Below are 15285 nucleotides of genomic sequence, written 5' to 3'. Positions count from 1 at the left end.
CATTTAAAGAAGCAAATATCAAGAACTACTGCATATATCGATGCGAAAAATTAATCATTATATTCTATATATGTAGTTTACAACCCATAAAATTTTCAGCTTCATCGGTTTACTAAAACTCGAGATTTGCTTCTGCAAAGTGTTGATGATAATTGTTAGAGTAAGACAAAAGGTAGGGAAAATAACACGGTCTTCCGTGTCACCTTAAAGTGCTTTTCATGTGCTTTCAAGTCCCTGAGTAACTTGTAAACTCCCACGCAATTATGCTTTGTCGGCCTACCTAACACACAACCTTTATTTGGCAAACAATTTGGATCCGAGATTTTAAGTGCAAATTTAGCATGTTTAATAAAACAAGCATCCAGTTTTCAGTTGAAGAATGTTGAAGAAGTTGATGATACTGTTATTTATACCAGCTATATACAATAATTCACTATTAATTCACGGATATTAAAAAATGTCAACGCGCGGGTATGATACTTCAGTATTCGTGCTGTTGTATCGGTGTATGTAGTGGGAAACCTAGCTTGTCGTACATAGTATCAGCTTGGTGGTTCTAACGGTAAAAAATCGCACGACGAACGGAAAGTTAATAATCTATCAGCCTAATTTAATAATACCTACATTGGGTTGCAACAAACATTTTGATCTTGAGATATTGATTTGCCTAAAAAATGATAGTTTCGACAATAGTCACATGCTTACTATCCCATATATACCGTGAAGGTCCCATACTCTGCGCAGTTAAGGCTTTTCAAATTTCAAACAGCTGAAATTAATTGAAAACAAAGCACAATAGTCTGAAATTTTGGGAGCAGTACCGGACACTTAAGCCACTAAATTCATAATTCAAAAACTATTGGTTTTATGTGATCCTGTTACCCATTTATGATAAATGTTACCATTTTTGTAGCTTACAAAAAAAAAATTTGAAAACATAAATATGAATCTCGACATTACATTTTAATGATGTATTCTAGTACCAAATTAACCAATCTAGAAAAGTGGCACCCAATACCGGACACACTCTGAAAATGGATCGATTTCTGTATATTTGTACATCATAGGATGTTCTTACTCCAGGAATAGTATTTCATAACCAATTTAATGCATTTGCAACATTTACAAGAACAATTTGATTTTTACTTAGCCTTTTACTTCCATCATATATAAAAGAGGTTTTTGATGAACACCTTGCATCATCAAAAACCTCTTTTATATATGATGGAAAATAACACATTTTACAATGTTGTTCTCAATGTTCGTTCTTATTATTATTATTGCATATTTGATACCATGATCGTCGGAATCCATGAAAAATTAACGTATTTTGAGACAATGGTGCAAAAATTACAAAGATCATATAAAAAATCAAGCTGTTCGAAACTGGGGGAAACGAGGTATTTTTCTAAAATTATAGTTTGTCCACATTTAGTTTAAATATAGTACAAACTAAATCCATACTTTCAAATTATGATTATATTCAATCATGCTTTCGTGATCCAAACTATTTTGCCATATTCAAAATAGTTACTAGTTAGGTTCAAACTTAAGGCGATACGTCAACTTTTTAAAAATTTCCAAAAAATCTTACTTTTTATAAAAAGCATGCATATATCAAGGATGTGTTATTCTATGCAAACATTACTCTCCATAATAGCTTTCTTTACTTCTAATACACCATCCTGATTGGAACACGATTTCTCAATTTTTCGACTTTGTCCGGTATTGAGTGCTGTCCGGCACTGGGGGATCTCCCCCTACTTATTGATCGTATGTATAAGGAAAAAATATAAAAGCTTCACTAAGTAATGATTTTTATTGCAAATTTTTATTTTTTCTTAAGGGTGTCCGTGTTCCTAACTCTACGCACTCATTTTTGCAATGCTCCTTATTCTGCGCATTTAGGTTCCTAATTCTGCGCACTCGATAAATTCTTTATAACAGTTAATGTATTTTACTAAAAGCATTACTAACAGTTGAACTCTGAATTAATCTTCATTTTCTTACTTTATCCGGCATTACGTCCCTAGTGGAGCGTGGAATGTCTCTAACATAGAAGTTTACTAAATGAAGTGAATTTTATCCCTAATTCAATCCATGATAATTACTGTTAATGAATGCCATTAAGTGCGACTCTCAAAATAATCGAAATCATTATCACCCTTATTCTTGTTTAAGGCGGATCCAACTTTCGATCGAATCCATGGCCCATTTGATTTTGCTAGGGTAAACGAGAATGCGAATCGCTTTTCGATCAAAAGCGCATTCGAACGTAAACAAGAATGGGGGTGTATATGATTTCCAAAACATGTAATTAACTTAGTTTTCTAAAATCTAAACCAACATACAAAAAGGGTACAAACTACGTCTTTTTTGCGTTCACCCTTGGTTAACGTTAGCTTGGACTGTTTGTTTATGTATTTTCACTAGAAAATATAAAAACCAACTTTGATTCGGTTCGTGTCCGATTAATGAACGATTCCTATTGCAGATCAATAACAGTACTTTATGGGCGTTTCTATATAGCAAATACTATTAAACCTCGATGTTCCATTACTCGATATTGACTCATGGAACTATACAAAAAATCTAAATTATTTTATTGCATGGTTAGGGAGCATTCAAAAATTACGTCCATCATTGAGGGGAGGAAGAGTCTATGAAAATGTGACAATGCATGCATTAGGTACTGTAAAAAATTCGCGACAGGGATTGAGGGGACGGAGTGTAGAAATCCTTAAAATATGATGGACGTCATTTTTTAATCTTCCCTTACTATGATGGTCCCCTCAAACCATTTTCCAAAGCATTTCTATTCCATATCTCGATGGTGTCGACAAGTCGATGGTTCCCTTCAATATCGATCCCTGGAGGGTTGATTGTTTGTTGAAAATAACGTTTTATAACTGCTGCGCATAGTAAGGAACATAGTTGAAAAATGGTTCCTTACTATGCGCACTTAAGAAGAATAAGAAAATGAAGGAAAAAATGTTGCACTTTACCAGTGATGATTGCTCGATAAATAAACTAGTATCTACGTACTAAAAATCTGAAATATATTATCTTTAATTTGCTTCAAATGACTTAAGTGATGAAGTACTCCCTTAGCATTTTTGCTAACGGGCAGTCAATGTGGACGTTTTTTAATATTTTTAAAGCTATTTTATTTTTTATTAAAGTAATAAACGTAAATTTGTCAAGAAAGTTCTTCGCGTACTTTTTTATTACTATTGTAGCAATATATAAAAAAAATTGTAAGCAAAAATTTAAGTATTTTACCAGATTTTGGTGGATTTTGGTAAAAGTGCGCAGAGTTAGGAGCTGCGCAGAGTTAGGGGCCCTCACGGTTTATATGACAGTGTTGATGATTCTATTGTCTATCGCTCATCAGTTTCGCGCTACCCGGCAGGGACTAGGTCCTCTGTACCCAATACTCTGCTGTGTCTTAACTTCACGCAATACATTCTTTAGATGTGTGATATAGTTTGCGGAATATTATGATTTGTCACTTCATTCAGATGAGAATTTCTGTTATGGTACCATATTCATGAATATGGTACCATGTTCATGAATGTGCACATATCAGATAACTCCCACCTGGAACGATGTAATACAGAGGAGACATGCAGATTTAGATGTATGTGTACGATCTATGCCAAGTTCGGCTCTGATCGACAGGCAATCAGTGTATTCAGTTTTTCGACTAGCTTGAAGCGATGAACGTTTCAAGACAAACTCTCCACTATATCTGCTAGCAGTCACCGGTCGTCGATAGGCATTTCGGTTCTTTTCTGGTAAAGAAAGATACGATTGTATGCCAAAGACTATGGCTCATGCTTTTCAATACAGCTGGAAAAACAAGAACTACACACAGCACCAAATAGTATTTAACTATGAGGCGGACCGGAAGATTTGATGAGCAATCCCCAACCTAAAATAAAATATTGATTATGGTAACCTCCAAAAATCGTTCGTTTTAAACGTTGTGCCTTAATAGTGTGAAATTTAATTATTTTGCTGGCATTTTAATTATCACAACACTATACAATATTAGTTGAACGATGTACAGAAAACCGATTGCGATTTCATTAATAAATTAAAAAGATATAGCATGTATAAGGTGTCCACTTTATAACATGAATAGTCCTTACCTTGGATACCACAGTAACCGGGTACCCAAAGGACACGGTAGACACAACAAGGTAGGCTATTCCCAAGGGAGGTACTGGCGGCTCTTTATTGCTACCCCTACGTGTCGCTGGTTCTAAAATGTAAACAACCATACAAAATTCCGACCAAATAATGGTGAATGCGTAATCAATTTTCTCGAAAACATCCATTTCGGGAACCAAGCCGAATTTGCTGATTAAATTGCCAACATCGCATTGCAGAAGCACGTAGCAAATAAGTGCTTGCAAACAGTATCTTTCAAGTGCATTGATCACCTGTAATTTTGTGAATAATAATTTTCACTTTTCCGCGTTAAGCCTTAAAACTGGTTCTGGACTTAGGTTGGCGGCTTTTCAATTTTACTCCCGGTTGACAGCCGCCCTCCACCCTTGGCTATTCCCACGTGTAAACAACGGTTTTCAATCAAAACATATTGTGTCGTCATTCCCGTCATTCCTATCGTCAAGCATGAGGCTTACAGGACAGTCACGGTGTACTATATTAAGAAGGTGATATATTCCGAAAACTGACAGCTATTTGACGACGTCATTCGAATCTATGACAAAAGGTCGAAAGACAAAAGGTCGAAGAACAAACAAGTAGGGACAAAAGGTCGAAAATCTTTTTTCAAAGAAGGAAAAATTTCCCACCATGCAAATCGTTTTCGACCTTTTGTCTTTCGATCTTTTGTCCATAAACCACGTCATTCCTATCCACCTCGAACAAATTTGCGAAAAACGACCCACTAAACCATTCCCATTGCCGCCAAACCCTTCGTCTCTCCGGGACCACCAAGAAGGCATTGCTTCGGAGAGGGGCTATTGCACATCGCAACCTCCAGGTTAGCTGCGTAGCCATGCAGCAAGGAACATCGATGACACGCTTAGGGGGGTCCACCAAGGTAGCATGCTGGCGCTTTGCCAGCTTTCCAGGTGGTCCTTACCTCCCATTGTCCGCTGAAGGCGGGCAGGGTCGACCACAACGCCCGCGCCCAGCTGCACCGCAGGTATCAAGAACTGATACTGCGGGCTTCGCAATTTGACCTACTGAAGGCTCAGGCCCTATCAGCTAGCACCAGCTGGGATTGCTGACGAAGGGGCCTCCACCTGCCCCGAACATCCAGAGGCTCGTATCCAACCCAGTAGGCCGGCGCCACGATAGCAACGCTACCAGGATGTTCTCCCCGCGGCCACTTAATCGCTGTAAGGGTCGATTTCGACCTACGTAGCCGACTGCGAACCCTTGGACCACCTGTTGTTTAGCGTCTGCACTAGCCACTCCTCGAGTCCACTCGCCACCTCCTTTGTAGTTCCAAGACGATGTGGGTGATTGCCGATGAAACGGCATTCCAGCCAAACTCGTCTTCACACATCCTCTGAACCAGATTGTCCGGAGTCGTGTCCCGACCGCATGTGGCAAACATGCGGTCACGCATTGTGCGGAAACGCGGGCACACGAACAAAACGTGTTCCGAAGTTTCCTCTAAACCTGCACAAACTGGACATTCAGGAGAACCCGCATGACCGAAACGGTGTAGATACTGTCTAAAGCAACCATGGCCCGAAAGGACCTGTGTCAGGTGGAATGTTAGTTCCCCATGGCGCCTATTGACCCAGATATCTAACCTCGGAATCAACCTGTGAGTCCACACTCCCTTGGTGAAACTGTCCCATGCACGCTGCAATTTGACCATAGAGGCCAGTCTGGCAGTCCTGCGTATGCCTCTTGTGCCGCGCCTTTCGAAGCACTCTATGTCTTCCATGATAAGGATACCAATAGGCACCATACCGGTGATGACGCAGAGTGCATCGTGTGACACGGTACGGTACGCGCTCGCAACCCTCAGGCATATTAGCCTATAAGTACTCTCCAGCTTGCTACGGTAGCTGTTGGTACTTAAAGGCGTGCCACCATACCTCAGTATGGACGAGGCGACACTGGCGTACACCGCAGAGCTATTGGACATCATCCAGGACAGTGCCACAATAACTGTTGAGGCTCTCTTGCAGGCATAATCAACGTGGCTACCGAAGGTAAGCTTATCGTCGATCATCACCCCCAAGTGTTTGACGGAGCGCTTCGAAGTGATCGTGCAGTCGCCTACACTGGTCATCGCTTGCTGTACCGATTTTCGGTTGTTAACAACAATCACCTCAGTTTTGTGGTGAGCCAATTCCAGTGTCCTGGAGCTCATCCACTCCTCCACAATTGCGATCGAGTGAGCTGCAGTTAATTACACTTCTTCGATCGATTCACCGTAGACCTCCAGCGTAATATCGTCGGTAAACCCAACAATGATCACACCTGCTTGGAATCTTAATTTCAACACATCGTCGTACATGACATTCCATAACGCCGGATTCCTGATAGGACCAAGTATATATATATAAGTATAAGTATAAGTATATATATATATATATATATATATATATATATATATATATATATATATATATATATATATATATATATATATATATATATATATATATATATATATATATATATATATATATATATATATATATATATATACTTATACTTATACTTATATTTATATTTTTGAAAATAAAAAATCAGTCATTTTTCATCGGCACACACTGTAGGTCTCAGTGCATTAGATTTTTTATTTAAAAAAATCATAACTTTCGAACAGCTCAACCAATTTTCAATTCTTTTTTTATGGAATGAAAGCTTAGGATTTCAACTTTTCAGAAAAAAATATAAAACTTTGAAAAAATATTTGTTTTACATAAAAATAAATGAAAAGTTCTAAAAAAAAACTACATTTTTTAATATTTTTTCACTTAATTTTTTTTTTCAGATATTTTTAATTTTGTCTTGCCTTGTAACGATTTTGAATTGCCTTTTAGTAACGATGAGCTGTCCACCAGAAAACATCACACGAACGTCTCGAAAAAGGCATAGGGGCAATGAGGGCAATATAACCATACTGGGTTATTACCCAGCCTGGATTTGACCTCAAAAACAGTTTTTTTTTAATGTCATTATGATCGAATAGATGTCTTGCCTTGTAACGATTTTGAATTGCCTTTTAGTAACGATGAGCGGTCCACCAGAAAACATCACACGAACGTCTCGAAAAAGGCATAGGGGCAATGAGGGCAATATAACCATACTGGGTTATTACCCAGCCTGGATTTGACCTCAAAAACAGTTTTTTTTTAATGTCATTATGATCGAATAGAGATGCTTCAAATAGCCACCACAATAAAAACCTACGAATATTTGTTTCAACACTCGAAACAATCACAAAATTTGTCCCAGCACGAAAAGCTTATAAAGTTGGCAGATTCCAATTAAGTCTGAAAGACAGTTACAATTATTATTCTGGTAAATTTAACCTATCCATGAAACTTCTGATAATTCTTGTGCGAAATCAGATTTGTTCGTAGACAAAATTATTGAAAAAAAAATTAAGAAGGGGTTGGGCCTTCCTTATCCAAGTGGTTAGAGTCCACGGCTACAAAGCAAAGCCATGCTGAACGTGTGTGGGTTCGATTCCCGGTCGGTCCAGGATCTTTTCGTGACGGAAATTTTCTTGACTTCCCTGGGCATAGAGTATCATCGTACCTGCGACACGATATACGAATGCGAAAATGGCAACGTTGGCAAAGAAAGCTCTAGGTTAATAACTGTGGGAGTGCTCTTTGAACTGAGAAGCAGGCTCTGTCCCAGTGAGGACGTAATGCCAAGAAGAAAAAGAAACGAACATGAAAATTAATTGACTAAATATACTAGATTGTTTTTACTGTATAGTCAACTTGGTGCTCCATTACTAGTCATTTAATACAATAATTGCGTGGCCTGTTTACTATGTCTTATCCTTATGTATCTACAAACAAATAAGCCGCTAGAATTAATCATTTCAAGCAAAGCTAATAAAATTTCCTATCCAATATTGTACTCTTCATCAATAACACTTCTCTTTATTGTTTTTGATAAAAATCATACGATTTAATGAAGTGGCTCATGGGGCCAATGGGGCATATTGGGTGGCTCATATGGTTGGTGGACACGCAAAAATAAACATGATTTTCGAAAACATTCCTATTCTTTTAAGTTGTTGTTTATGTCATTAACATTATTACCGACATAACACGGAATAAAACATTTTACAGTTCAAGTCACTTGCATCTAAAAGATAGTTTTTGCTGTTTTTCTATGAATTCCATGACGTTTTCCTTAGGTGGCCCATATTGCCCCGAACGCCCCTATTCCCGATTATTATGAAATCAGTTGTTGGGGATGCGCAGAACTATACATATGCGTACACGATGCACGGTGTTAAAAATAACTCGCGTCTTGACACCATCCTAAAGCATTGTGAAAAGCGTAATGATTTTGCTTTCGTTTCTCGCACAATCAGCTGTTGCGCGGGAATAAGAGTGCTAACTTTTAACCTCTCTCGATTTGCAGCATAAAGTGAATTGAACAATATTGTTGATTTTTTTTTTAATTTATCGATGTTAACAGAGACAATTAGTGACAATCAGGGAGTTTAGGCAAATCATAATTATTGTGATTCATAGTTGAACATCTTACACCGTAGTGAATGATCTTTGAATGGCGGAAGATATTCATCAAACTTTGCATTTCTTTCCATAGACGGTGTCAATAAAAATAAATGTTAAAACATAAAAAAATATATGATAGTAAATATGCGTCCCCTAAATTTTAATTCTGTATCTAGCACTTATAACAATGAAAATAAGCCAGAACAATCGAGTTGTTCTAAATCCAACGTATTATCAACTCTAAACGGTTTGCATAATATCATTGGCGTTAAGTTGAAAAATGTTGAATTGGTTAAAACAAAAGAAAAACAAATACAATCATCGTCATCAAGCAAATCTGTTCAGCGAGTTGTGTTGAAAACAGAAGGAGGAGCAAATAAATCAATTTCTAAAACCATACCTGCGATAAAGAAGACATCGCGCATCAGCGCAAGTATTGCCAAATTTGAACAAAATGTGGATGAAACTCTACCAAAAGCAACATGGAAAAGTTATAAGACGCCACAGTCTCTTGAGCATAAGGGCTTTAAATGTGATAAAATAGAAACAACCAGAGCGAAAGTTCTCGTTAAAGATGCAACCAATACAGTTAAAGCTAAATTTGAACACCCAGTGTTTCAAAATCAAGAAGGCAGATTGAGTAATACAGTAGATTCTGAACGATTAACTCGTAGAAAACACACAAAGGCGACGCCGACAAAAACAAATGTATCGTTTAATAGTAATAATGTAATAGGCAAAAAACTAAAACATTATAAAAATACAGCGAAAATGCAATCGCTGAATCAAAACAAACCGAAAGGATTTGATTTAGATTTGCCTGCAAAATTAGCATTAAAGAAAGGAAATGGAATATCGCAGTCAAAGCTAAGTTTTGGTTATCTGTCTCTGCAAAAATGTACACGTAGCGAGTGTAAAACAAGAGTAATACAATGTCTGATTTACGACGGCAGCCAAATTATCTTGAAAACTGAAGCCAAAGATGGAACATATATGATAATGAGAAACGTTCCATCATCACTAATCCAACATACACTACAAATAATGTCTCCATACATTGAAACACAATTATCAATGATCAGCATCTACACCAGCTTGATTAACGGCATTCACTGTTCAAGTACTATGACTTCTTCCGGTAAAACATCCAGTCATATTAATGAGATTAAATACTTTCTAAAACAAAACAAGCAGCCTAATTCGATGGAGCCTAGCTTAATTGAGTTATTGAGCAAGATTGGTTCATTAAATCCACACTATAATCGTTTGGCTGCCATTGATTATCAACCCATTCAGGAAAAATCAAAGGTAAATATTATATTTTGTTTTATACTTATGTAAGAAATTCTGTTTATCCTGGATCGATTTGCTTGCGTTTTGATCTATGATGGCTCCAGCAATTGAATTAGTTTTGCGCGACTCGTTTTTTATCACGTGTGTGTGTTAAGCGTGTTGATTAAAAAATTGATTGTTGTTCGTGGATTCTCGATTCGGAATGTATTCGCGATGACGAAGGTAATTACCACAGTGTTGACCCTATGCATGAAGCTCCGTTTTCTTTACATAGCAAAGCATTTGCGTCTACGTAGGTAATTATCGCAGTTGACCCTATGCGTGAAGCTCCGATTATTTTATATGGCAAAGCATAGGAAGGAAAATTCAAAACACTTTTTAATTAAGTTCTGTTAAGTGTACGGGGTTAGAATATTGATCAACTATAGAATCAGCAGCATATTGAGAAAAAAAATACAAAACTCAAAATAATATGCCTATAATGTAACCCATCAAAAGTATAGCAACATATACTGAAAAGATTTTAAATAACTATTGTAGTTAATTTTATATGAGCATTTCAAATTTCGCTTCCTATACCTTGCCGACAAAACAAATCTCTCATCTCCCCTATTCTGTGTGCAGATGAGCATATCACGGTGATGTCATCTGCGTAGGCAACAACAAGATCCTCGTCAGAATGCCGCTCCAATTTGCTCAGCATATATAGGGTAAATTATGTATTTTGGCCAGGCTAAGGATATGTCTGGAAACGGCGATCAATTAACTACATTAGACACTAATATTTTATTACGTAATGATACTTATAACCTTGATGTCTCATTGTACTTTGAGTTTCTGGGGATAAAAAGCTTACAAACTGTAGTATTAGCTTCCAAAATAGCGTTTTTTGGCGGCCTGTCTGTTATACATTTCGGACACCAAATATACATTTTGAACACCCTCATGTGAATATAATTTGGACAGGGGCGTTATCTTAATATCCATACAATGGTTTCTTGAAAAGACGATCATATCATAAAATGTTAAGAGCTTCAATGTGACTTATGCATTTTTTTAGCTTATTGGATGTATATATTAGTGATAATTAATAAATTCATTTCATGCAAGCAAATATCATCAGATCCACGAAAAAACGCCTGCAAGTATACATGCATGCTACATTGCAGTGTGTTTCATCAGATGGCCAAATTATATCAACTGAACAAAAATCATCATCTATTTTGGACATCACCTGATTTATGTCTTATATACTCCTGTTAAGATTTTAGATGAACTTAGCTTAAATTTTAGACATATTTTATCATGTTGCCACTTTTAAACTTTTTATGAATGCCAATTCTGAGCGCTATTATTGCATATAATGTATGTTCTTGAAATGCATATCCTCTTCCATTCTATGACGCCGTCTACGAAGGTGGATGGAACATGTCCCGTGAGTGCCTCGTTCAATACCAAATTAAGCTCTCGGTGGATGATGTCGAAAGTACGATGATAAAATTCTCTCGGTATTCCGTCCGGAAATTTTTTTTGGTGCGCTGGTTCGGATCGCCGTTAGAATTTCAGTAGTAGCAATTTCGCTTACGCAAGCTTCGTTGGCAGCGTCATGATCGGGAATAACACGGACACACTCGAAAGCATCGTCTGCTTGCTTGCAGTTGTTGGGATGCTTGGTCTAGAGGGACGAGATGTGGTGACTCTTGGCTTAGTCAACTGTTTGGCGACGTTTGAGTATGTTGACTTCGTGACCTGATCGGCAGTAATTTTCTGGATCTGGAATTTCTTATTTTGAATGCAGGAAGCCCCATTATGCACATAATCTCCGCAATTTTTACATGTCTGGAGCTGTCCATAATAAGACAAAAAGGTAGTCTCACCGTCAATGACGACATAAGAGGGAATGTTCCTTTTGACTAGCATTCGGGCGATCCATACTCCCGTTGATGCACCACCAAAGGTGTATTGATCGCTCCACATCTGCTCTCGTACCAAGAGTACCTCTCCGTAGGCACTCAAGAAATTGGAGATACATTGTTCGGTGATGTCGTCGGGAAGGTCGAACAGTTTAACCTCCACAGTTCCATCCTCCATCCTAATTTTCAGCACATATCGCTGCCCGTCGATTTCGATGCCATGCTTCTCGAGAATTGCTCAAGTGGTGAACAGTGCATCGACATGACCCTTGGACTCAGACCCTTATCTCCCCGGAACCACCTTAAAGTATTTCTTCGGGGAGGGACCAGTGCATATAGCACAACACGTGTAGCAGAAGTAGCCTAGACAAACTGCTTCTCCTAGCCGACATAAACAATGTTACAAGGGACCAGCCTCTAGCCGTGTAGTTCCGGCGTATAGAATAGAACTACGGACGACCTGTTCCGGTGGTAAGAGTCCACCAAACGGGGTAACCCCAATTCAAGGTGTGATGCGAAAAACCGTGCTGAGGAATGAATGGTCGAAGGGGTGAAAAAGATGTTCGGCCGTTAACGGAGCCTGTGGGGCACCTGGGCACCCCTCACAGTATTTTGTCCCTTACCGCGTTAATGCAGGGCTCTGGCGTGGTGGACCTCTTTTCCCGTGCTACTCGTGGGATCCAATCATGAATACAAACTTAAACCAAAATCAAAATAATAGTAGTAGTGCAGGTAGTAGCAGTAGTAGGGAAGCGAACCCCTTCGCAAGAAGTGGGTTAGCTAGGTCTCCGTTGAGGAGAGCGGAAGCAGGAGGAGGCAGCAGTGCACGTAGTGCCAGTGCTGGAAACCATATTTCATCCCCGGCTAACGCATCGGGTGAGGTTATGGATGGAGCGTGGTTGATGAGGGCCATCAATAAAAGTAGAGATGGGCTCTCTGCGATGGAAGTGGCTGCACAGCAGCTCGACTCCATAATTGACTTTGCGTCCTCGAAGTCTAACATCAGCAAGGACCTCAAGCAGGCCCTGTTCAGACTTCGTAAGTCGATGTTCGCGGCCAAGCAGAACCATGCTGAACCCATGGCGCCTGTGGCTGCGGCAGAACCCGTGAAATTGAAGGTGCCGAAGTCTACCCAGACGGAGCCCTTCGTCTTCGCGGGTAGCCCCAAAAGTGCGGAAGCGAATGCTTACAACAAGCAATCGCAGAAGCGCGCGAGGCAGCCGTCAGGGGAGGAGCTACCCGGCGGCGCTCGCAAGGCCAGGCGGATATTAACCCCGAAAACCGGCAGAAGTGCCGGAAAATCGGACCCCAGCCAGGCGTCCCGGAAAGCCGAGAAGGGTGGGCCCGAAAAGGCTGGCCCCTCACGGAGTGATGGGAACAGGGGGTTGCGACCTTTGAGAGGTCCTCAATCACCACAGGTTAGGGCGGATCAGGGGGGGGACGCCCCCTGGACAACCGTAGTGAGAAAGAAGAAGAAGGAGAAGCAGGAAGTTCAGGAGCGCAGGGATACCAGGCCTAAGAAAAGTAGGAGGGTAGGTGCCAAGCGCGAAAAGGGTGATGCGATCATCATCAAGACGGAAGAGTCCAAGTACTCGGAAGTCCTGAAGGCGATGCGCAGTGACGCGAAGCTCGCAGATCTTGGAGCCGACGTACGCAGTGTCAGACGCACTCGTACAGGTGAAATGATTCTCGAGCTTAAGCGCGACAAGGAGCGCAAGGGCGCCGCCTACAAAAGTTTGGCGGAAGAGGTCCTTGGCGAGGGTGTCGAAGTGAGGGCTCTGACGCAGTCAGTGACTCTGAAGGTGATGAACCTTGACGAGATCACCAACGCAGAAGAGCTCGTCACAGCACTGCGGCAACAGTGCGAGATTCAGGTGCCCACCGCTGCCGTTCAGCTACGGAAAGGTCCGGCAGGTACTCAGGTGGCCTTAGTACACCTACCTGTGGCGGACGCAAATAAGTCCGCTAAGGTAGGCAAGATCAAGGTTGGTTGGTCAGTATGCTCACTGAACATACATGAGCAACCGGTGATCTGCTTTAGGTGTAGGGAACCAGGACACAAGTCCTGGGGCTGTAAAGGCCCTGATAGGACCAAGTTGTGTAGGCGTTGTGGTGAGGAAGGTCATAAGGCACTAGGCTGCAAGAACCCTCCCAAGTGCTTGATTTGTTCCGGCAAGTCCGTGAACAACAATCATCCAACGGGAGGCTCAAGGTGCCCGACCTTCAAACGAGCCATTAACGAAAAGTCACAGTGCAGGTAACGCAGCTGAACCTGAACCACTGTGACGCAGCTCAGCAACTGCTGTACCAGGCAGTTGCTGAGTGGGGGACGGACATCGCCATCATATCGGACCCATACCGAGTACCCGCCGGCAACGGCAACTGGGTCGTGGATGGATCCGGAAAAATGGCGGCGATATGGACGACGGGTAAATACCCCGTCCAGGAGTTGGTGTCTACTACCTACGAGGGCTTCGTGATCGCCAAGGTAAACGGGGTCCTCTTTTGTAGCTGCTATGCGCCTCCGAGTTGGTCGACCGAGCGGTTCACGCAGATGCTGGACTGCATGACGACCGTGTTGACAGGGCGAAGGCCAGTAGTAATAGCGGGTGACTTCAATGCCTGGGCCGTGGAATGGGGAAGCCGCATCACGAACCAGCGAGGTCAAATCCTGCTAGAGGCACTGGCCGTGCTAGATGTCGATCTGGCTAATGTTGGTACCAAAAGTACCTTCAGCCGAAACGGAGCGGAGTCGATTATCGACGTTACTTTTTGTAGTCCTGGCCTAACGAGTAGTTCGAACTGGAGGGTAGACAATGCCTACACTCACAGCGACCACCTGGCGGTTCGCTACAGTATCGACTACAACAACAGCAGGCAGCGCGTAGAGGAAGCGGCTAGGTCACGGCCAAGCCCTCGTAGGTGGAAGACATCGTACTTCAATGACGAAGTACTTAGGGAGGCGCTCCGTCGTGAGCGTAACCTACTCGGCCTAAGCGGGGACGAACTGGTAGCGGTGCTTTCGCGTGCGTGCGATGCGACCATGCCTAGGAAAGTCCACCCTAGAAATGGGAGACCACCGACGTACTGGTGGACTCAAGCAATTGCGAACCTGCGCCGTGCCTGCCTACGGGCCAGGAGCACGTACCGAGCAGGAGCGTGAAGAACGACGGGCGGTGTTCACCGCTGCCAAAGTCGCGCTGAAGTCCGAGATAAGGGCAAGCAAAAAGGCCTGCTTTGAGAGACTCTGTCAGAGTGCCAACGTGAACCCGTGGGGTGATGCCTACAGGATCGTTATGGCGAAGACAAGAGGTGCAATTGCTCCTACGGAGCAATCTCCACAGATGCTGGAGGGGATCATCGAGGGG

The 15285-nt window shown here is 41.2% G+C and overlaps 1 protein-coding gene across 3 annotated transcripts in view; it reads left to right on the top strand.

The window, feature by feature from the left end:
* Positions 1 to 15285, top strand: part of LOC5572998 (unconventional myosin-XVIIIa) — a 381144-nt gene that overhangs the window by 272448 nt on the left and 93411 nt on the right. Inside the window, exon 1 of one of the 3 annotated variants that reach the window (XM_021852941.1) lies at positions 8569 to 10019. The exons of the other annotated variants lie outside the window; for them this stretch is intronic. Within the exon in view, the coding sequence (XP_021708633.1) occupies positions 8844 to 10019 (1176 nt within the window). The 5' untranslated portion in view covers positions 8569 to 8843. Of the gene's footprint in view, positions 1 to 8568; positions 10020 to 15285 lie in introns of those variants that run through there. 3 annotated transcript variants of the gene reach the window in all.

Source organism: Aedes aegypti, chromosome 3, assembly GCF_002204515.2.
Source record: "Aedes aegypti strain LVP_AGWG chromosome 3, AaegL5.0 Primary Assembly, whole genome shotgun sequence".
Lineage (NCBI taxonomy): Eukaryota > Metazoa > Arthropoda > Insecta > Diptera > Culicidae > Aedes > Aedes aegypti.
Note: the sequence above shows the minus strand (reverse complement) of the source record. Positions and strands in the feature narration are given on the sequence as shown.